Here is a 21,601-nt window from a genome sequence, read left to right on the forward strand (position 1 = left end):
AAAACGGAGACATGCCGTCTTGTTGTATGAGTTACATGGAATCGAACGGTAAAGGGAAATCGAGGGAAAGGTCGCTTTTTGGAAGGGGTTTATCCATTTGTATCTAGAAAGAACATCGTGCATGTTGTCTATTAGGCAGCTAGGTACGTACACACGTCTGGTGTGACATAGGTAGTTCATCCATCTTAGATACGGTTTAGCCCAACTCTCATATGCCCATTGCCGCCTCTGTTCGCTCGTAGATAGTATGGCACGAATACAGCTTCCATCTTTGTACCCACATGTTCTTCGCAATCAACTAGAGTACCAGGGGCCGCGCCAGTCTCGGTATCTTCCAGTATTCGACGCCAACAAGACGTCTTAAGTGCAACATACTCCTCATCCCCAATCGTCTTCCTTTCTTCTTCTACCTCCATGGCCGCCTTCAACCCGACATCTTTGAAGTGGTTGTCCTCCCAGACATTATCAGCATCCTCCATACAATACACAACAGGTCCTCGGGTAAGTGTTAATGTCCGCTGGTTGGTGTATGGGTGGGGCGCAATGTATAAAGGTTTGAAGTTGCCAATGTTCAAAGAGAACTCTGGGTTCTTAGAAACATAAGACGAGCTGAGGGCAATATAGCCTTTGTGTATATGGAAGTTTCCTTGACTTGGCTCCGGACTCATGCGGTACTGATCTCGAGACCAACCAGGAATTCTGAGTCGTATCGTGGTCTTCAGTGACTCAGGGGCTGACAAACGAAACTTGACAAGCCCATCCCATGGCCAATTTGAATCCTGTTCTAAGGAGACTTCCTTTCCAGCGACCTCGAACTTCAGGCTAGCCTTTGAATACAAGTGCACGTTGATATACACTTCATCTTCGGAGGTCTCCCCAAAGTCCCAGAGATATCCGCCCAAGGATCCGTATAGACGCGTGACATTGGGCGGGCAACAGGCACACCAGAACCACTCCTCACGCACGCTCTTGTCGCTCTCCGAACTTCCGAGCTGGTTCACATATGTGAAGGCCTTTCCATCAAGACTCATTGAAGTCATGACGTTGTTGTATAGACACAGTTCCATGACATCTGCAAACCTCCCGTCGAGCTCGATGTGGAGTAGTCGCTCCGCAAGCATCATGACTGCGATGGAAGCACATGTTTCGGCATAACAGCCTCCTTCATCGGTGCTTTGCGGAAGGAAGTAATCGCGACCGAAACCCTCCCATTGTTTGATAGCGCCTATGCCACCGGTGAGATACATTTTCTTGTCGACCATGTTGTTCCATAGACGGTACAGTGTTTTCTTCCAGTCTGTCGAAGCTTGGAGTGGTTGTTTGTCGATGCAGATCATATCCGCGACGGCGGTCAAGAGATACATTGCTCGGACTGAGTGCCCTTCGACTGTATCTTGTTCCATGATGGGTTTGTTGGCTTGGCAGTACCAGTGAGAACCATGCTCTGGGTAGCTATCAGGTCTCTGATAGGGATTCTGGCCTCGCTTCTTCGACTCCCATTCAAAGTAATGTTCTCCGGCTTGACCTGTTTTGTTGCCCCTCTCTTCTATGAAGTATCTAGATAGCTCATACGCTGCCTGATTACCAGTGGCTTGGTAAAGTCGGAAGAGGGCTAGTTCGATCTCCGGATGACCTGGGTAACCGTGTAGTTGATTCTCTGCAGGCCCGAATGTTTGGTGGATGAGAGCAACGTATTTCTCTATGGGTCCGAGTAGCAGATTGTTCTTGTAGTAATGATGATGCGCAACAGCGGCTTCGATGAGGTGACCTGCATTGTATCTGACATAGATGTAAGTGATCAGAGGAGAGAGGCACAATGCAAGTTGTGGTACGTACAGCTCATGCATATCTTGCAAGTTAGTCCATCTTTTCCCTGGCTCAACCACGGTATAGTGAACATTTAGATATCCATCATCCTGCTGCGCGCCACTAATAGTGTCGACCAGTTCCTTAACCGCAGCATCGATCTCGGCATCAAACTCATCGTGGAGAAAGTAACAAGCGCCTTCAATCCACTTTGCTATGTCACTATCCCAGAACAGATGGAAGGGAACAGGCCACATGGACTTGTCGTCATAGATCTCATGCCATTGTAGCTTGAAGCAGTCATAGCGACCTGTTTCGCGAAGATGCTTGAGTTGTGTGTGCAGAGTCGTCTTTGCAACTGTGGTCCGCCGGCGGTACAGGACGGAGCCTGGGGTAAAGGTTGTATGGTGAAAAGTGGACTGAGGATGAGACATGGTGATATGGTATGCTAGGAGTGATTTGATGGTGAGTTCTGGATTTTGTCTCGTGAGTACTTATCGATCCATTGATGGAATCGCTCTATTATGGTTGATAATGTGGCTTTGGTAGTCTACGGTGGGATGTGGAAGCGGAATGCCCATCGGACATCCCATCACCCATCGGAGGAGAGAGTGAATACCCTAGAGCTACAGGGTTGTGTACTTTAATGGAATTCACGTGGGAGGTGATGATGGAGAGGATTTGAGGATATGATAATCATTTAGTCACTAATTGACGGGACCGTTTGCTCTCATGATGGAAAGTTGTTTATACCTGTTATTCGGTGTTTCTGTTTGTGTTTGCGTTTTTTTGATCCATGGGGAAACACACTTCTGGTCACTCATTGGCAAACCACATCCTTGATAAAGCCCGAGCTGAACTTGAAGGGTTAATGCAGGCTTGGTACTCCGCAACTATCTTCTATTTGCGTTTTGTCTGTTTTCAAGCTCTTCGATATCATCATTACTATTCTGTTTGGTAGGGTTTTGTTGTTGTCAAGGTCCTTGACTGGTAATTGGCTAGTAAAGATCTACAGGGAGCAAGGTTTCGACCAATGCTTATCTTCTTGGCGTGGCGATCGACGATGAAACGTTAATGGAGGGAGAATGCCGTCATCAAATTGACTCTGATATTCTGGTACCGAGTCCTTCTCTCTGGTCTTGTCGAATCCAAGTAGTAGATGACATACTCAAATATACCTAATCTCTATTTTCAAGGACATGGGTAGTCACTAGCATAAACACTAAACTAAACCCCCTCCTTGACGACCAACAGCCAGAAAGTGGGGTTTGCATCAGCCGTCCTCCTACGTACCAACCTCCCCAAAGTCAATGTTGACTCTCTCTCATCATCAACCCATCCCGAAACGCCATCCATAGTATCGCATAATCCCTCCATCTGGATCCGATGGAGATGGAGAAATTTCAATGTGGACAATGTCCAAGGAGCTTTAAGCGACAGGAGCACCTCAGAAGACACCAAAAAGGCCACGAAACACATAGACGCTTCGAATGTGACATCTGTCACAAGGGGTTTACTCGCAGGTAACAGCCATTTTTATCCTACACACTATAACCAGTAACTTAATATAGTCCAGTGACATCCTAAACAAGCATCTCGCTATTCATGACCACCCAGATGCACCAAACACAACCAGACGCGATGCTGTCCGACCAAGAGCATGTTACGAATGCGCCAGAGCCCGGCAAAAGTGTTCAAGAAGTATACCCTGTCAACGATGCTCAATCAAGTCACTGAGCTGCGTATACCCAAATAGTATGGATAGGCAACCCACCATACCGCCTTTACAGCCAGACAGCACACCCCCTGTACAATCCGAGAGCGGCGTTGATCTGCCAAGCAACATGCAATCCATGCCATCTAACCCGCATCTCCCTATATCACCTCAAGAAGAACCAGATATGAGACCAACTCAGTATCATGAAAACAGCCGCGACACAATGATGCAGCAGCCTCAGACCTTCGAATACGACCTCGATCCATGCGATATTGACTGGAATTTCCCCATGAACTGGCTACCATACAACAACGAAATTGAGACCAATTACTGTTCTATACTGGGTCTAGACGGAAACGCGACCTCAGCAGGGCCCCTAGACCCCTCATATATAAACAATCAACCTGTGAACCAGACCACCGCAAACGTCTTCGCCATGGACAACACTCCACAGACAATCTCAACAATCGCTTCAATTTCCCAAAGAAGTGAAGCAGCTGCCTCTCCCCAGCTCAGTGGGACGTCTGATCGCACGGTACCTGGCGACCTGTACGCTACAAGTTCGAATGGTGCGCGGAGACCTTGCACGGCTCGGTCAAAGCAGTTGTTTCCACCGCCGGGTGTTGAGAGTTGCAAACAATTGCGCACTATTTCTCAAGACCCCAGATTACGGACTGAGAGTACTGACTGGGCGTTTCCTGACTTGGACCACATAAACATCCAAGACGTCGAGGGGTTTGGTGAGTCAACACTTACAGAAGCAACCTATGCTGAGATATATGATTCTTTTGAAAACACATGCCTTGAATCAGCTATCTTCAGAAACGAATTTACATCTTCAGAGTTCCCTCCTCTAGCGGTACTGGACTATTGCACAAAGCTCTTCTTCGAACACTTCAACCCAATCTTCCCGCTTGTACACCCAAACCTGACGGACCTCAACGCCGACTGGATTCTTGCACTCGCGATTTGTGCAATAGGAAGCCAGTATTCCGCCACCGAGGACATTGATGCATGTGTTCGACCCCTGCATGAATTTCTGAGGAGGGCCTTGGTCGTCCGTCTACAGTTGGAGAATTCAGCAATGAACCTTGCTTTAGCACAGGCTCTTGTTCTGAATCAGGTCGGTCTGTTATACTATGGTACAAGTGAGTTTCGTCGTAACGATTATCAACGAGTTGGTGACCTACAAAGTGTCATCACCCTTTATTGGAACTCGCAGTTGGAGAGTGACATCAATACTCTACCAAACCAACATGAATCGAATGTTCATGAAGCTTGGAAGACATGGGTTGAAGGGGAGACGTTGAGGAGACTCTCTTACTTTATCTGGGTAAGACCTCACCAAATACCATCATCTGAAAAGGGTTGGGCTGACTTTTACGCAGCTTTTGGATCGCATGGGCTGCTACTTCTTCACTGACCATCACGCTGTCACTTTTGATGTACAAGAAATAACTTTACCTCGCGATGACCTATGGTCTCAAACATGTTCATCAGACTGGTCTCAAAGATACCGGCGTACCGAGGGTATGTATTTCATATATGGTGTACGCTGCGGACAGATTACTCACGACGACTAGAAAATCCTTCGCTCTCATCAGCAGTGAGCACCATCTTCCGCGATCGAACCGCCAAGTCATACCTGGGAGAGTTCTCTCGCATCCTTCTTCTCCACGCAGTGTACCGAGAATACTCTACCGTAAATACCTACTGCAAACGACCTTTATCATCATGGATGCCGCAGAACAACCCCGATCACCATAGCGAAGATTCCAGCGCCTTGAATCTCACTGAATCGAATTGGCGAAATGCTGCACTCGACTGTGTAGACACACTCCACTGGGCAGCGAATGGAACGATAGCTTTGCTACTGGGCGCCGAGCATCCTACTGTTCTTCACTTACATTTTTCAAGGGTCGTACTGCTTGTACCCAGGGAAATGCTGATGAGATTGGCAAAGTACATGGAGGCGTCGGAGAGCGTGAGAAAGATGGCGTCGAACCAGCAGAAGGCCTTGCAGGCTGAACGAGAGATTTCCGAATGGGCACAACAAGATGGGGTAAGCCAATTGTATTAGTTGTGAAACACGTACTAATAGATGCATAGTCAAAAGCACGACTCGCAGTTTTGCATTGTGGCTGCTTTCTTTGGCACATCCGCCGGTACGCCAAGATGGCCTTTTACGAACCACTATGTGTATTCTGGGCGATCCTCACTCTGTGGGCTTACAGCGTTTACTCATCTAAGTCGAGACGATCGTCGGGTGAAGAGCGTAGTGGGAGTGTGACACGTCGTCCATCGCCAGATCATACCAAGGCCATTTCGGACGATGAGAACCCGACCTTCATAAGACTCGATCGACCTAACGACGACGAAATGGTTCAACTATTCGTGAGGGCAGGGGTTTTAAAGGCCTATATTAGTGGTGTTGGTGATATATATGCACCCACAGCCCCTACTCGAATTTTACGTGAGGGGAGAAAGATCCTTGAATCAGTGTCCTTGGCCTGGGGTCGAAGCACGGAGTATTTGGATCTATTGAAAGCCCTTGAATAGGATGACTCTATTGCTGAGACTAATGTATGATTACCCAAAGAACTCCTGTTCACAATGTTCTTTTCATTCCTTCGGAAGCGTGAGCTCAAAAGCATAAGCAGTCGTCGTATCTTCATGCTCCATTTTCAGTCTCAAAGTACCATTTTCGGCAACTTGCGTCGACTCTCCCAAATGCTCAGGACCATCGACCCTTTTAAAATTGTCTTCGCCCGCTACCTCGAAAGCCAAAACTTTGATCTTAACTTCAACATTTTCCAGCAAGCCAGTCACCTCGATCGCCCAGTCACCAGATCTGGAGCGAGTTCCAGCAAGGATGCGGATGATGTTTGCGTCTTTTGTTGCGTAGACATCCAGGAAACTGTCCGGTGTTGGGGTGGTCTTGATACGCTGGCCTGTCATATTGGAGCCGTAGTACTTGTATACTTGGTACTCTGCCGTGGGCCAGTATCCTTCACCTTCAATTTGGTACTGTCCGTCGGCAGCATTGGGCTTGCACAACAGACCTTACAATTATGTCAGCGACAGTCGGTCAACCATGAAACCATGAATCTTACCAGCAAGGAAGTCATGCAGAGCTCCTGCAATGGCCCAGTTCCCTCGCAACCCATGGGCATTTTCGCGTTCGAGACCTGCGATCCACCAGGCACCCGCAGACGGTACTTGTTCGCCGTAGACAGCGTACTCGTTGAGGTTAACATCCTGCGCTTTATCCAGAGGGATATCAAACTTGGCTAGCAGTTCATGGAATGTCTTCATCGACCCGCCTATGGTATCGCAGTCATTACCGCTCTCCATGTGCCACGCCCATTGGTCAGGGAGAGTATCGTTCTTCAGGCACTCAGAGAGGAAGTCGTTCCACCATTCGTGGTTAGTGGTTGGGATTGCGGATATGCTTGGGCCTGCTATCCTGATTGACGGGAGTGTTTCCCTATAAGCCATTAATATACTGTTTCGAGCATGGAAGTCGGAAAACTAGACATACTTGACCTTCTTGAAAGTGCGAGACCAGAGTGCAAGCCATTGCTCCTTCGACGCACCCCAGAAAAAGCTCAAATCGGGCTCATTCCAGATGTCAATAACAAGGCCATCTGCCATGTCAGAGTCTTGGATGTTCTTGAGTGTCTGATCCAGGAATGCATCCCAACGTTTCCAATCATTATTATCGCCAGGGTACTCAAAGTTCTCAGACTGACCACCATCAGCTCCCCAAAGGGCAGGGAGGAGGTAGATGAACTCTCCCCCGTGCTTTCGGGTTGTCTTGTAATTACTCAAGACTGATGAGAAGCGAGCCTGTACTGATGTGAGTTGTTTTCAAAGCCGAAACTAGGATCGACTCACTTTGTAATCTTCGTTGCTGACAGCATAGCCTCTGGTGTTTGGAAGCTGAGATCCTCCACCTCGACCATAGTTGAAACCGATCTCTTTATAAAACCTATCGGGAATCTGATCAGGCTTGTCAGGTATACCATACAGAATACCAGAAGCAAGATGACGAGGCGGCCCAGTTGTCACAGTTAAGTCAACCGTAGCAACCCCAACAGCAGGTCCCTTGACTTTTGCCTCCTCATCAGGTAGGCTCCGCAGCATTGACATGTAATCTTCAGGCATTTTTGGAAAGTATTTCTGGAATATGACCCGGGAGATACTGTGAGATTGACAACGAGTCATACCTTGTTTATAGTTCATTCCGAATGTCACTTGTCAAAGCCACAATATGAACCGGACCAGACGCGGGGATACCCGGTGGGATGTCCGATGGGATTGAGTCCCCGATTGGCGCGTTTCGATCGTCAACCTCCCCCGCAAACAAGGCAATCCTCATCCAGACCTCTGGACCTCGTTTCCCCATGGGGTTCTGGGGTGAATCCCTGTCAATGTCGTCGATCAACTTAATACATAAACAACCTTTGAGCCGCAGGTTTGCAGATCTATTCTTCTTCATGCTCACTATCCATCTCAAGAGTCATCTTTTCCATACTCGACTCAGTTCATCTTTTGTTCCTTTGGCAACTTCATCATCATGGCAGTCGAAAAGACTCCCAGTATCAGTCATGTCGAAGACGAAGTCTCATTCGACTCAAAGGAATGGAGTCACATCCAGGGCCAGCAGGGTGCTGACATTGATCGGAACATGACACTCTGGGAAGCTATCAAGGCTTACCCTGGTGCCATTACCTGGTCATTCCTACTCTCGTCGTCTATCATCATGGAAGGCTATGACATTGTCCTCATCGGCAACCTCATGGCTCAGCCTGCCTTCCAGAGAAAATACGGCGACTGGTATGGTGATAAGCTCGGCTATCAGATCTCTGGACCATGGCAATCTGGTCTTGGAAATGCCACGGCTATTGGAACCATCATTGGGGCTTTTGCCAACGGTTGGCTTACTCAACGTTTCGGTTACCGGCGAACACTGGTTGCGTCACTTCTAGCTATCACAGGGTTCATCTTCCTCACCTTCTTTGCTCACAACCTTCCCATGCTCCTCGTTGGATCTACTCTCTGCGGTCTGCCCTGGGGTGTCTTTGCGACTATGGCTCCAGCTTACGCCTCTGAGATTTGTCCCATGGCTCTGCGAGGTTATCTCGCCAACTACGTTTGTCTATGCTGGGCTCTCGGCCAACTTCTCGCCGCTGGTGTCCTGTTTAGTTTCTCCGACAATGCTACAGAATGGGCATACCGTATCCCTTTTGCAATCCAATGGGTCTGGCCTATCCCTCTCCTGATTATTCTGTGGTTCACTCCCGAATCGCCCTACTGGCTTGCACGAAAGAACCGTCTCGAAGACGCAAAGAAGGTCCTTCGAAGAATCTCTGCCAAGAGTAGCAAGTCCGACGAGGATCTTGACAAGCAACTTGCCATGATCGTGCATACCAACAAGATCGAGAGCGAACATAGCACTGGCTCTAGCTACCTCGACTGTTTCAAGGGTATCAACCTGCGCCGAACTGAGATCGTCAGTCTCGTATTTGTCGCGCAAAACACCACTGGTGTTGGTATCGGTGGCACGCCAACCTACTTCTTCGTCCAAGCCGGTGTCGATGCTAAGAACTCTTTCAAGTTCGCGACAGGCGCTCTTGGTCTCGCATCTGTTGGTGTCATCATCTCGTGGGCTCTCATTTATCGCATTGGTCGCCGAACATTGTACGTCTGGGCCTGCGGTGTGTGCACAGTTCTCATGCTCCTCATTGGTATTCTCGCCAGTGTTCCCCAAAGCCAGTCCGTAAGCTTTGGACAAGCAGGTATTGTGCTTATATGGGAGATTGTCTTCTACGCAACTATTGGTCCTGTCTGCTACGCGATCATTGGCGAGATCCCTGCTGTCAACGTCCGTAGCAAGAGTATTTGTCTTGCTCGTATCGCGTACTACATCTCGCAGATTCTGAACAATACTTACGGACCTTATATGATCAACCCCACTGAGGGAGATTGGAAAGGTAAAGTCGGTTATTTCTGGGTGAGTCCATGTGATATCTGCTTGTTAGCCCCATTTCTAACTTTGATATAGGCCGGCCTTTCTTTACTGACCTTTGTCTGGGCTTACTTCCGTCTTCCCGAAACCAAGGTAAGAACTTCGAAGCGATAAACATTACAATTACTGATACCTTGCAGGACCGATCATTTGAGGAGATTGATATCCTTTTCGCCAACAAGACATCTGCTAGGAAGTTTGCGCAGACCAAGGTTGATGCTTATGCCGAAGACTCCGAGGCTCGTATCATCAAGGAGGTTGGAGTTTGAGATGGGTTTATAAGGACTAGATGATCTCAAAGATCATGATGAGTTTATTTTTCATGAGAATTATGATTAGTACCAATGTTATGTTCATTTCAGAAACCCTTTCTTGTGACCAATAGTTATTTAACGCCTCTCAAAGCAGCCCACTCGTGTTCCAGCATGCTGTAGTTGATCATATCATGCCACGCTCGGTCGAAATAAACGGCCTCTCTCTCCCTGCCCTCCTCCTTGAATCCCAACTTGGAATAAACATGCTGGGCCCGCGTATTGAAGGCAACTGTACTCAAGCCCACGCGGTGGTACCCCCCATACCTGAAAGCCCAGTCAAGAAGCCAATTAATAACCTCACTTCCATAGCCTTTGCCCTGGTAGGGGTCACTCAGGGTGATGCCAAGTGATGTGCTTCTATGATGCTCGCGACCGGCTGGGATACCTCCCCAGCCCAAGATGGCAAAGGCAATGGGTACTGGATCAGATGACTCTATATCTTGAGCTTGAGCTTCGGAAGGTGAGAGGCATACCATTACGGACAGGGAGGCCTTTTGGATGGCGGTTATGAGATCTTCTGAGCTCTTCTTGTTTCGTGGGCGGAGCAGGGAGTGATCTGAGAGAGCTGTGTTGAAGGGGTCATTTTCGTGGAACTTGAAGATATATGCTGTATCCTGTTCATTGTTCTCCAAGGCTCTGTATATGAGCCTCTCGGAGGAATATGTTTTTGGGATATTGTTTAGGTCCATCATGTGTGTATGGGCAATGATGATGATGTGGAAGGATGAAACTGTGGTGTTGCACGCTCAGTTAATATCTCTTTTGGATATGAAAGACTCATACCTGTCTTTATAGTCTGATCGAAGTACTAACAAGATGATAGTGAGTCAGTAGTTGATAACCGGCTACGCGGCAGCATCTTGTATCTAGACGCAACACCTTCCTGATCTGGCGATAGTGGGTGACTCACTTGCACTATTAGTTGATGATCATAGCAATTCTATGATTTCTTGGGTCAAATATTTCCAAAGAGAGAAATCATTTATAACTCAGAATGACTCCTTGCATTTACTAAAAATCCTCCAAGCTTATCAGTGATGATAGAGAGATATTAGCCTTCCAAGTCCGAACCTATCTGACGTGAGCATCATCATGATCTCCATGCCCCTCATCCAACAATCATCATTTCTATCTCTGACTCAACACTAGACAACTTGAAGAACAACAAAATAAGCAAATACACCTGTTCCAATCCTCTGATGCTCTTTCAGATTGCTGATCAGTTTGACTTTTCCGTCCTTGACGAGACCCTCCACCTTTTTCTCATATCCTTTCGGTTTCCAAACAGATTCCCTGACGGTTGACACAATGATTCCTCCAGAATTTATGACTCTAACAAACTCATCAAAGGGTTCTGGTCCTACATGGCCTTCTGTCATGGTCCCAACGCAAATGACAGCATCGTAGTTGGCTTCTGCGATTTCGAGCTGTTCAGCCAGATTGGCAATGCTGAGAGACTCGTAGACGCCTGCCCGCTCGGCAACTTCAAGCATGCCAGGGCTGAGGTCAATGCCGTCGATGTGTTTCGCGCCGAGATTGAATAAGGCTTCCCCGACAAGGCCTGTTCCACATCCTGCGTCAAGGATCTTTGCTTTTGAAATTGTTTCAGGGTGCAAATGTTTGACCAGGTTCTCGGCAGCCACCTTTGGTGCGACGTACTCTTCCTTTTCGACGTCTTGGTTATAGTTCGTTGCCCATTTTTCGTAAGTGGACAGAGTCTCAGCGAGGCTGGTTGATTTGAGAGACTGTTCAAGTTGTGACATGTTGGGTTCGTTGACAGTAGGCGTTGAGAATGTGTAACGTGTCGAGAGATGTAAAAACTCAAATGAATAGCCACTGAGACATGGTTCAAGTCGTTAACTGGTGACGTAGTGGCTGGTACGTAGAATGACGTTGGACGCTGTCATAAAAACACTACTAAGCACTTCTAACAACGCAAAAGTGACATGGGGTATACATCGACGAACTTAGTATCAACACTATAGCAAATAATCTTGGGTATAATATCTTTGAATTATTGCGCTTCCATCTTGATCCTTGAGACTTGTACAATTAATACAAGACATCATACCCACTATCATGATTCTCCATCAATAGCCTAGACCTATGCAGCCCGTACTTTGAAGATCTCTTGGCTAGTTCGGCCATAAAGCCAGGCACGCCACCAGGAATCATCTTATTATACCACTCCTTTGGATTTTCCATCTCAAGTGCTGCCTCGTGCAGCTCGGTGAGGTCTTTGCTGTCCCATATACCCTCTCTCCTGTTCAGACCTCGAAGGATATTCAGTGCGCGGTAGCGGTGATGGGACTCGGAGCAGCACCATATGACAAAGGATAGACTGGAGATTAAATCTCCGTCGAGGGAGAAGCTAGGCTGGCCCGGTATGATCAGCTTTTGTGCAAAAGTTTCCGCAGCATCGAGGTAAGCCTCGACGGTCCGAGGATCTGGCTCTGAATCGTCGTCCAGCTCGAGAGTCATGCTCATCTTCCAGAACTGCTGCTGCAAATTGAGATACATAAGATGTGGTGATGTCCACTCTTGGTATTCCCACGTAGCGATGTGTTTCTTGGTCAATTCAAACCGCCTGCTCCACGCGTGGAACCTTTGTTCAAGCTGGTCCCATGATGCTTCCATGAGTGCTTTTTCAACCACGTCCAAATTTTCGAAACCTCCGGAAACACCGTCATCGCAAGGCATTTGTGCTATCAATTCGACCGTCTCAACATCTAGTCTTCGTAATGCGCTCGATGCTTCTTCGAGATCGCGGAAAGGCTCATCAAGCCACTCTGTGTTGTAAGTTAGAGCAAAGTATCCAGACCGTATATCGGGAACGATAGTGTCTTCCATAAATGCCGACGCTTCGCAACCAAGACTGGAGAACATGTCAAATAGTTTGCTTGCAATTTTCTCTTCGTATGCGTTTGTTGCCAGGGTTGGTGAGGATAGAAGACGGGTTCCGGCACGGATGTGTCGAATCGACTCGGCGTATCGGCCCGTGATGCCTTCAAACGCAACGAATAAAAGACAGCACACAAGAGTGCATTGGACATCGAAAGCTGAGTTGAGTGACATGTGGGGTATGATACGCGAGATGGCTTTCTGATATTGCGACATGGCCAAGCCTCTCAGCTGCTGAAGTGGGGAGCAGGTGTCTTGGCCAGCCATGAAGAAGCGATGTGCGGCACCGACAGCAATGATAGCATGCTTGATGGGCTCGCATTGGTGCGCCAAGGGTAAGACAACTGTTAGGTAGAAGTTCGATGACCCAGGAGCACAGGTGAGTTGTGTTGACGTCCAGTGGTGGAAGTGGTGGAAATAGCAGCTCTCGATGGATGTATCCGCCACACTGGGGTTGAAGACTGATAGAGGATATGCTTTTACAGGTACAGATATGGCGGCACGAGCCTGTAGCTTGGCTTTGTCGGGTACTGCATAACCGTCGCACTTGACGCGACCGTCACGACAGCGACGACATGTTGGTTTTTCTTCATCACACTTAACATGTCTGACTCTAGTAAGGGTTAGGAGATTACACTCTAGTCTGGGCAGGTATCAAGGAAAAGCATACTTGCTATAAGAAGTAAATTTCATCTATCAGCTACATGATCTTCTTCAAGTTTATTGGACGAAGCAGGGATACAACTTACCAAGTTAAGCAACCAGTGCGGACTTTGGGCTTGGAAGCCCGCTGCCATTTGGGTTTCTTGGGGAGAATGACAAGCTTGTTCTGGTTCGCCGTCTTCATTTTGGATTTCTGTATGTAGACGAGCCAAAAAAGAAAGTAGAACGGCTTTGACTAAGGAAGAGGACGCAAAGGAAGTTATTCTGTTGGACGAGCCGTACAGAGTACAAGGAGAAATATCAAAGATCTGCTACGTGGAGACATCAGGGGGCGAAGCTGAGACGCTAGACATGCAGGATCCCTGTCTTTACGGTGCAGCCAATCAGAGGTCTTGTTCGGAGGTTCAAGATGCGTCTCTTAGCTCGGATATTCTGTGTCATACCGAAACTCAAATTTCCAGTACTTTTGTGGTGTTTCGGTGGCCGAAAAGTCCGCCCAAAGACGCTATTACCCAGTGACGTGTAGGATATTTTTTGTTTGAGGCTGTGTTTTAAATTACAGAGACCTACCGAATACCACTTGACAAGGGAACAAGACCACGTTGTGATGACTTTAATGCTTGTTACACATTGTTTCGCATTGTTTCGTCCACTTCTAGACTCATTTTCACTTGCCGAGATAGGTATAGCAGCTATGCATCGAACTTCGGTTAAATAAGGCGTCGTAATCTCAGCAATAACCATGTGCACTAGGCCCTCTTTTCGAACGCCTTGTCAGAGTCTAGACCTTCTACAAAACTGATATGATATGACAACTCCAACAAATGCTTCAGACTATGTATGTCCATTATTCGTGATTTCGGCTACGGCACATCATCCTCTCCTGCCAAGGCTGACTTCCACAGACTTTGAGGCCATCTTGAGTTGACCGAAGTAGCTTTCCAAAGTTGCTGACGCACGTTATCTCACCGTTCCTTTTGCCCTGAACTCTATCACCGTTCCGTTGCATATCGGCACATAATGACCAATCAATTCTTAGCTTTATATCACATCTCGATCACGGTTGATAGTTGATTCCTCAGCCTGTGATGCTTGAATCCCCATAGGCCAGTTTCAATTCTGCCTTGGCGGTGAACTATACGCTTTTGTCCACAAGGTCCGGTCCAACCTTGCTCTTATGCTAGACATGACCTTTTGTCCGAGGATATTACGAACAAGTTTCATAGCAACAGACTGTTGTAGAAGCTTCCATCAAGAGGCTTTTCTTTCGATAGTTGATTCTTGACAACTCGGCAACCCCGCCTGCAGAAAGCAAAACTAGGAGATTGGGATGGACATGATGCTTTTCCTGAATGACAAGGTTTCCCCAGCTCGTGGTAGGCCTGATTGTTGCTCCGCAAAATGTATAGCTGTTAAAGAGAAGCTTAAGTCTTGAGGCAATTCTCTCAGCTATCTACATGAAGTCTTTACCTGTAAATGTGTTTTGGATTGCACGCATCTTACTAGTTCAGGTAAGAATCAGACAGCCAGATACATATACCGCACAGCATAAAGTCTGATTCGCCTTGATGGGGAGCAGAATATCGCTTGGAAAGAAAACATACGCGTCTGCAATTTCGACATTGTGGCAGTGCTACTTGCTGCAATTAAACCTCAAATGTAGCTGTCAAGGGACACAGAAGGCGTATACTCCGTAACTAGCAGCGGGATAGGGGGATGACGTTGCAGTAATATGACAGATGAGCAAGGCCATGAAGAAGAAGATATATCCCCATTGACCATAGTTCGCTACAGATACTTGCGGTCTCATTCTCTGTGCACTTGGTCCAGTCTTCATTTGTAACAAATGTTCTCGACTTCATAGAGGAGTTCAGATGCCGAAGAGAAGTGGAAGCTAGATTATGCGACAGCCCCCAGGTCCGGTTAGGAATTGAAGGCATCAAGAGACGTGAGACGTCTCAGTTTTACGTACTGGCAAGTGGTAAAACCAAACGTGAAAGCTGAAAGTGGAAATGGCCCAATAGGCTAATGACCCCCAGTGACCGTATGAAAATAATTTGCGCATGCTCAGTGACTTGGGTAACTTGAAGTCGAATTAGACAGTAGTTCATGTTATAAGAATACAAAGTCTAAAGAGTCTATTAGTCACTAATATGATTTGAGAAACTTAGCAAGGAACTTATAAAAATATTAAAGTCATTGGTAAAGATGATCTATCTCAATAGCGACTATGGGCTATAGGATAGACACGAGGAGTAACCCAGAAATTAACACAGCTCTCATCACAGGCATTAACATCACTAATGTCAAGGTGAACTTGACATGGTATCTTTCTTATGTGTCTGATAAAGTAATTTGCAGTCAAAGTGATATTAATATGCCCGAAGTGGTGAAATCAAAAAGCTCTCAACGCTCAGCCTCGGCTATTGCGGGTTGACAACCCGTGATTGCCGATCACCACATGCATATAAGCCATTCGAAATATCGCCCTGTTTCATGATATTGAGTCTGCAATACTAGCTGTACCTCATCTTACAATCCCATATCTACAGAAATGACCGATACAGAGCCTCGGGCTGTCCAAGCCACTCAAACCGCAGATGGCATCACAACTATCACCATTTCTCGACCACATCGGAAGAATGCAGTAGATGGAGCCACTGCCAAGAAACTTGCCGAAGCCGTCTTGGCCTTTGAAAACGATGAAACGCAGAAAGTTTGCATTCTTTATGGTGATCACGGTACCTTTTGTGCTGGTTTTGATCTCCATGAAGTCGCAAAGTACAACTCGGGCGAAGAGACTGCAGGGTATCGGGGCCCAACCGTCGATCCCGCACATGGAGTCAATGGCCGAAATTATGGTCCGATGGGTCCTTCGAGAATGCAGGTCAAGAAACCTGTCATCAGTGCAGTCTCAGGATACGCTGTGGCTGGTGGACTGGAACTATCACTCATAGGCGACATTCGTATCGCTGAAGAGGATGCCGTCTTTGGCGTATTCTGCCGTCGATTCGGCGTGCCACTTATCGACGGCGGCACTGTTCGACTCCAGGCTATCATTGGTCTGGGCCGAGCCATGGATATGATTCTTACAGGTCGAGCCGTAAAGGCTGACGAGGCACTGCAGTTTGGCCTTGCCAATCGAGTTGTCCCCAAGGGTCAAGCATTGACAGAAGCTACCAAGATTGCAAAACAGCTTTTGACATTTCCCCAGGAGTGTATGAATGTTGATCGATCTAGCTGTTACTACTCTTTATATAATGCTACCTCGTTTCAGGATGCGCTGAGGAATGAGTATGAGAATGGCGTCAAGGTCGTTAATACGGAGAGTGTCAAGGGTGCTGCAGCTTTTAGTAGTGGGGTAGGAAGACACGGAGTTTTTGAAACGTCCAAGTTCTGAGGTAAATGTACCAGTTTTTTGATACAAGGGAGTTCCCAAGTTGAGTGCAAGAGTGGTGAGGTTCGTACGACACAAGTACTATAGTATTCACTGCCTGAACACTAAAAGCCAAAAATTCTAAATCAACATCATATAAAGATATAGTGATACACTGATCAATCTTTTCAGGCTTCTAGTTATCCATATGTGAGCAATATGGCGCTATACTGACATCACAATGCTTGCTGGTAACACAATGCCAAAAGATGGACTTGTGTAACACACGGGCAAATATTGAACCGCCCCGGCTTACGGAAACCGTATGATTTAAAGATTGTTTTGTTAAATAGTTGATAAGACAATCTTAATTTCTATTCATCAACATTCATACTGTTCACCTTCATTATCTCAGAAACCTCTGCCATACACTTTTGCTTATCTCTATCCTGCAGCGAGGTGATCGCCTGGACCGGCTTCTCAATGGATCTTCCCTCAACGGATCTCGATGGCCCCATCGAGGAGTTAGACAGTGTCAGGAACAAAAGAGACAGAGCAATCCAGCAGCCTCGACGTCTATGCATGAGTGATATGAGATGTAGACTTTGTTTATTCAACGTGGGGGAGGATGACATGGTTGTTGCACGTGTCACAGATGCCGCAGTTGAAGAGTTCTCTCCAGAATTCACTTTCGAGCCAATGAATCACATACACGACAGTGACAACCACGTCCGTATACACGCTTGCGGTCGTCCTTGTGAAGAAAAGGGTGAGCCCGTCCCATTTTTCCATGTCGAGTGTCGGAAGTTCAAACAACACGACGTTTTCAGAGTCGTATCCACTGGATGCTTCCAGTTTGAGCCCACAGTCCATGAGCAGAATCGCCGTTTCACTCGCATCAACTATCTTCTGGCGCGAAGACTGCAAGATATCATTCAAGTGAATCTTCCCACTGAGATAGTACACACGATAGCTAAGATGCTTGTTCATGAATGTGCTACCATCACAAACCAGGAACAGTCTTTGGGATGGGGCCAGGCCCCGCGCTCAATTCGATTGGACTCCGCTGTATATGCGACTTATTCCGTTATCGACGGCGTACGCTATGTCAAGAGCCTCACAAACTTTCCTGATCAAGGCAGAGAAGAATATACGCTACTTAGTAAGGAAGGACAAACTCATAGTCGACTTTATATTGCGCACGATTATCGGGGTGTCCGGGCGGTCAAATTATGCCCATCAGATGCGCCGTTGTCGGGTTCAGGTCCGATTACAAACTGCTATTGGCGAAACATCCCTGATGCCGAAAGAATTATGATATACAAAGATGTGAGCAGACTTTTACGATATAAGAGTCTCTGCTAACAGGTTTCTAGGGTTTAACAGTGGGCAATATAACTGTCCTCAGGAAGTCCGGTAGTCGTAGCATCAGTGACGACACGCGCTGGGCCTATCTTGACCATCCATCCGACATCCTAGACCTTCAGAGCTTGGATAAGGGCCTGGGTTCTGACCACAGTACTGCCCGGATGGCATCATTCGAATGCAACGTCGAGGGTATCACTGGGTACACAGTGGTCACTGATGGGCATCGCACAGCTACTGTCCATGCCCATAGATCTGACGAAGAGTTTAGATTCTATGCCGAGATAGATTACTCATGGCCTTGTGGCTTCTTCATTTACATGCCACTGGATAAGGGTGAATATCTGACAGAGATCTGCCGAAGGCTTGGAGAAGATCCTCACTCGGACGAAACAGGCTCAGGCAGTTTGGTGGTATGACCCATCCTTATTCCCTATCTATAAACTCTCTAATTTGGATGTGACAGTTTATGACAAACAAAGGGAGAGTCACTTTGTTCGGCGCCACTGTTTCCCAGGCTGACACCACGTCGTTTCATAAATTAGCAACGCCCTCATCAAATGGTTCGCAAGTTTACATCAATGAGTGGACATACGATAACATAGACCAAGTGCGCTATATAGCATTCAGCAATGACATCCCATCTCAGGAAGAGATACCCATCCCTTCTTGTCTTGCTCCCGAATTCCCGAGTGCCTGCACCAAAACCAACGGACCTTGGTTTACATCATCTTGCAGCATGAAGGGTATTAGTAAAATAACCCTATGCAGGGATTCTTCACTTGCACACAAGGCCATCATCGGAATGTTAGTGGAATATTCCGATGGTCATCGAGAATCTCTCGGTCGATTCCGATTCGATAAGACATTGGAGAAGTTCTGTCTTGACTCTAATACGGACTTGTACGTTGGATCTGGAAGAAACATCTGGGATTTCCTATATGTTGAACAAATCGTCACATCGCCGCGCCACGAAAAGGCGCATCTCCGATGGATGAAACTTCCACGAGATGGCACCTTGGAATGGTGGAATTCTTACCAGCACTCCATTTTGCGTAACACGTCGGGGGAAGTCACTAATTTCGACGGCCAGCGTCTGTAAAGGCCCTAATGGTTCGACATGTATTACGAGCGTTCTGAAGCTTTCTTTGTCATGACAGACTGTCAAGCAATATTACATCAGTAGTATGAATTATTTCGAATAAACGCCTCGGTCCTCGCCTTTACAGTCGTCTAGTGATAATTCTATCTAATGTCTAGTGTCTCCTCTTGGACAAATCTCTGCTCGATCATTTTTGCCACCTCGCCATTCATGTATCCTTCCATGTAAGACTCCCCGATAAAAGACCACGAATCTCCATTCTTTCGAAGGATATAAGGCACATTGCTACCCAGAATGACAGTAACACAATCTCCGAGTTTCGAATCCAAGGGACCAAGACCGATATTCCCGGTAGAAGATACTATGAAGCACCTACTGAAGCAATAAGTATATGCTAAAGTAGCATATTCCTCGGCATCTCCGTCCAAAGATAGTTGCCGCAGTAGGTCAATGTTATTTCCTCTTTCAGTTTCTTCACAGGGCAATCTCATTTCCATCCCTTTAATCTCCAATTGTTGAACAAGATATGCCATGCCGTCTCTTATTGTCTGCTCGTATGAACGTCCGTGGAGATCATAACGCTCAGCAATAGTGGCCTTAATGAATCTCGTAGCCCAAGAAGCCAAGTCGGCTACATCTGACACAGAGAGAGCCATATTCCATGCCGCTCGGAGGTTCAGGTCGATAGCGTGTTTGAAATCTTCTTTTGAAGCCTCATTCTCACCAAAGTAATAACAATGAGTTGCAGTGGCCAGTCTCACAGCACTGACACGAAGGATAGATATGTCCTCAGATTCTTGTAGCTTCAACTCAAGTCCAGACGACGCTGCAAAGGGCGGGGCAAATTCCAACCTGGGTGGCTTTTCTGGATCAGAGTAATATACACGAGCTAGACTCGTCCTTATACCCTTGTTAAAGACTTTATAGTCGCTCCAGTCGGGAGTCCAAGAGGGCAAGTCTGCAAGATCATAAACTCTATTTTTTCTCATCGAGAAGCTATCTGAACCACGTGCTCGAGTCAGCACGGCGAGTGAGCTACCGTTCTCTAGTAAAAAACGGGCCACTTTTAGGTATGTCTCTGTCACGTCGACGCTATAGTCTGGACGTAAAGCAGGTGGAATCCGTGACGGATCCTGACACTCTGCCGCGATACCGAGAAGTCCGAATATCTTGTCTCTCTGGTCCGTGGCGTGGAACTTTGTCGTTGTGAACGACAGCAATGCGTCCAGCGGCCAGTTTGCCCGGAAGTGTCGTAGGTTACCCATATTGCTCACGTTAAGCAATGTCTCAGAAATCTGGGGAAGTCTCATGTATCCTGTACGGCGTAACCATGAACTTGCCCATTGTAGTGTGTTCCAAGGGTAGATATGATTTCCACAGATAAGAATGGGATCTCTAGGGGACAGAACGACCTCTTGTATGACCCACACTCTAGAGAACCAATCGAGATGCATCATCTGTCTCAAATATCCCCAACTCTCGTCATCCCATGTCGGTAGGCCTGTTAGCTGATGCAATGAGTCTGAATACGTCCCGAAAAGAATATCATTCTCGCGTTTTGCCTCGGGATAGTTCGATTTGAAGACGTGATATATCTGGTCCAGTAGACTCCAAGCTGGCGTGGTCCAAGGTCGTTCAGGCCCGAGCCATATTAGGGTAGTCACCGATGTTGAATAGATTCGGCCCATGAGGGCTACTTGGGTTGATCGATCTGTAATACTTTGCTGATTCACACAGATACTGTCGATCCAGACATATCTTAGTGGAGGGTTGAAGTTGGAGCCATGGACGGCTAGTTCTTGCAACACATTGAGTCCAGCTGCCAAATCTGATGTGAGATTTAATGGACTTCCACCGACTTTGACAACAGTATCTTGAGCTTGGGTGCCCCAGCAGTGACTGATGGCGTAGAATGGTGGTGCGTCGTCGAGTGACACTATTTCGAGCCAACCTGCATCTGGATTTGATGTGTCCGTGTTGAGGCGAAGAAGGCGTATTTGGTTCTTCGACAGTTGATCTTGATAAAGAGACATCAGCTGCGACATTTTGTTGAAATTGTTTCACCAAAAATGCTAGACCTATAGGTTGAAAGAAGCTGTTTGGTACAACCGTGCTTGAGTTGATTGTTGCTGAAGAAAACATAGCCTGTCTCTATGGACCAAGCGGGGTCCATCTGACATTAGCGGCCATTTTATGTAACACGAGCCCACATTGTCATCAATCTTTCTACAGGGTAATGAATTCTGCGACGAAGACCGACTTTCTATCAATACCAAGTCACGCTCCTTCACTTGTCACTCAAAATTGGAAGACAACTTAACTGAGA

General features: G+C 47.1%; 10 protein-coding genes across 10 annotated transcripts; 4 read left to right on the forward strand and 6 right to left on the reverse strand.

Annotated features, from left to right (window-relative positions):
• Window positions 1-185: 185 nt before the first annotated feature.
• Window positions 186-2,240, reverse strand: FGSG_02836 (uncharacterized protein; the record flags this gene model as incomplete). The annotated part of the gene is made up of 2 exons (XM_011324670.1): window positions 186-1,779; window positions 1,837-2,240. 2 exons carry the CDS (start codon window positions 2,238-2,240, stop codon window positions 186-188), a joined length of 1,998 nt encoding a protein of 665 aa, XP_011322972.1.
• Window positions 2,241-3,746: 1,506 nt separating this feature from the next.
• Window positions 3,747-6,082, forward strand: FGSG_02835 (uncharacterized protein; the record flags this gene model as incomplete). The annotated part of the gene is made up of 5 exons (XM_011324671.1): window positions 3,747-4,263; window positions 4,336-4,856; window positions 4,912-5,053; window positions 5,107-5,585; window positions 5,633-6,082. The coding sequence occupies 5 exons, from the start codon at window positions 3,747-3,749 to the stop codon at window positions 6,080-6,082; spliced, it is 2,109 nt and encodes a 702-aa protein (XP_011322973.1).
• Window positions 6,083-6,145: 63 nt separating this feature from the next.
• On the reverse strand, window positions 6,146-7,690 carry FGSG_02834 (uncharacterized protein; the record flags this gene model as incomplete). The annotated part of the gene is made up of 4 exons (XM_011324672.1): window positions 6,146-6,585; window positions 6,637-7,010; window positions 7,065-7,372; window positions 7,421-7,690. 4 exons carry the CDS (start codon window positions 7,688-7,690, stop codon window positions 6,146-6,148), a joined length of 1,392 nt encoding a protein of 463 aa, XP_011322974.1.
• Window positions 7,691-8,102: 412 nt separating this feature from the next.
• FGSG_02833 (uncharacterized protein) lies at window positions 8,103-9,823 on the forward strand (the record flags this gene model as incomplete). Its single annotated transcript, XM_011324673.1, has 3 exons — window positions 8,103-9,539; window positions 9,591-9,647; window positions 9,695-9,823. The coding sequence occupies 3 exons, from the start codon at window positions 8,103-8,105 to the stop codon at window positions 9,821-9,823; spliced, it is 1,623 nt and encodes a 540-aa protein (XP_011322975.1).
• A 116-nt stretch (window positions 9,824-9,939) lies between these two features.
• On the reverse strand, window positions 9,940-10,557 carry FGSG_12570 (uncharacterized protein; the record flags this gene model as incomplete). The annotated part of the gene is made up of 1 exon (XM_011324674.1): window positions 9,940-10,557. The coding sequence occupies one exon, from the start codon at window positions 10,555-10,557 to the stop codon at window positions 9,940-9,942; it is 618 nt and encodes a 205-aa protein (XP_011322976.1).
• Window positions 10,558-11,013: 456 nt separating this feature from the next.
• FGSG_12571 (uncharacterized protein) lies at window positions 11,014-11,631 on the reverse strand (the record flags this gene model as incomplete). The annotated part of the gene is made up of 1 exon (XM_011324675.1): window positions 11,014-11,631. The coding sequence occupies one exon, from the start codon at window positions 11,629-11,631 to the stop codon at window positions 11,014-11,016; it is 618 nt and encodes a 205-aa protein (XP_011322977.1).
• A 289-nt stretch (window positions 11,632-11,920) lies between these two features.
• On the reverse strand, window positions 11,921-12,568 carry FGSG_12572 (uncharacterized protein; the record flags this gene model as incomplete). Its single annotated transcript, XM_011324676.1, has 1 exon — window positions 11,921-12,568. One exon carries the CDS (start codon window positions 12,566-12,568, stop codon window positions 11,921-11,923), a length of 648 nt encoding a protein of 215 aa, XP_011322978.1.
• Window positions 12,569-15,986: 3,418 nt separating this feature from the next.
• On the forward strand, window positions 15,987-16,832 carry FGSG_12573 (uncharacterized protein; the record flags this gene model as incomplete). Its single annotated transcript, XM_011324677.1, has 1 exon — window positions 15,987-16,832. The coding sequence occupies one exon, from the start codon at window positions 15,987-15,989 to the stop codon at window positions 16,830-16,832; it is 846 nt and encodes a 281-aa protein (XP_011322979.1).
• Window positions 16,833-18,122: 1,290 nt separating this feature from the next.
• On the forward strand, window positions 18,123-18,592 carry FGSG_12574 (uncharacterized protein; the record flags this gene model as incomplete). Its single annotated transcript, XM_011324678.1, has 2 exons — window positions 18,123-18,137; window positions 18,185-18,592. The coding sequence occupies 2 exons, from the start codon at window positions 18,123-18,125 to the stop codon at window positions 18,590-18,592; spliced, it is 423 nt and encodes a 140-aa protein (XP_011322980.1).
• Window positions 18,593-19,418: 826 nt separating this feature from the next.
• Window positions 19,419-21,320, reverse strand: FGSG_02830 (uncharacterized protein; the record flags this gene model as incomplete). Its single annotated transcript, XM_011324679.1, has 2 exons — window positions 19,419-19,636; window positions 19,754-21,320. The coding sequence occupies 2 exons, from the start codon at window positions 21,318-21,320 to the stop codon at window positions 19,419-19,421; spliced, it is 1,785 nt and encodes a 594-aa protein (XP_011322981.1).
• Between the last annotated feature and the right edge of the window lie 281 nt (window positions 21,321-21,601).

Source organism: Fusarium graminearum, chromosome 2 (assembly GCF_000240135.3).
Source record: "Fusarium graminearum PH-1 chromosome 2, whole genome shotgun sequence".
Classification (NCBI taxonomy): domain Eukaryota; kingdom Fungi; phylum Ascomycota; class Sordariomycetes; order Hypocreales; family Nectriaceae; genus Fusarium; species Fusarium graminearum.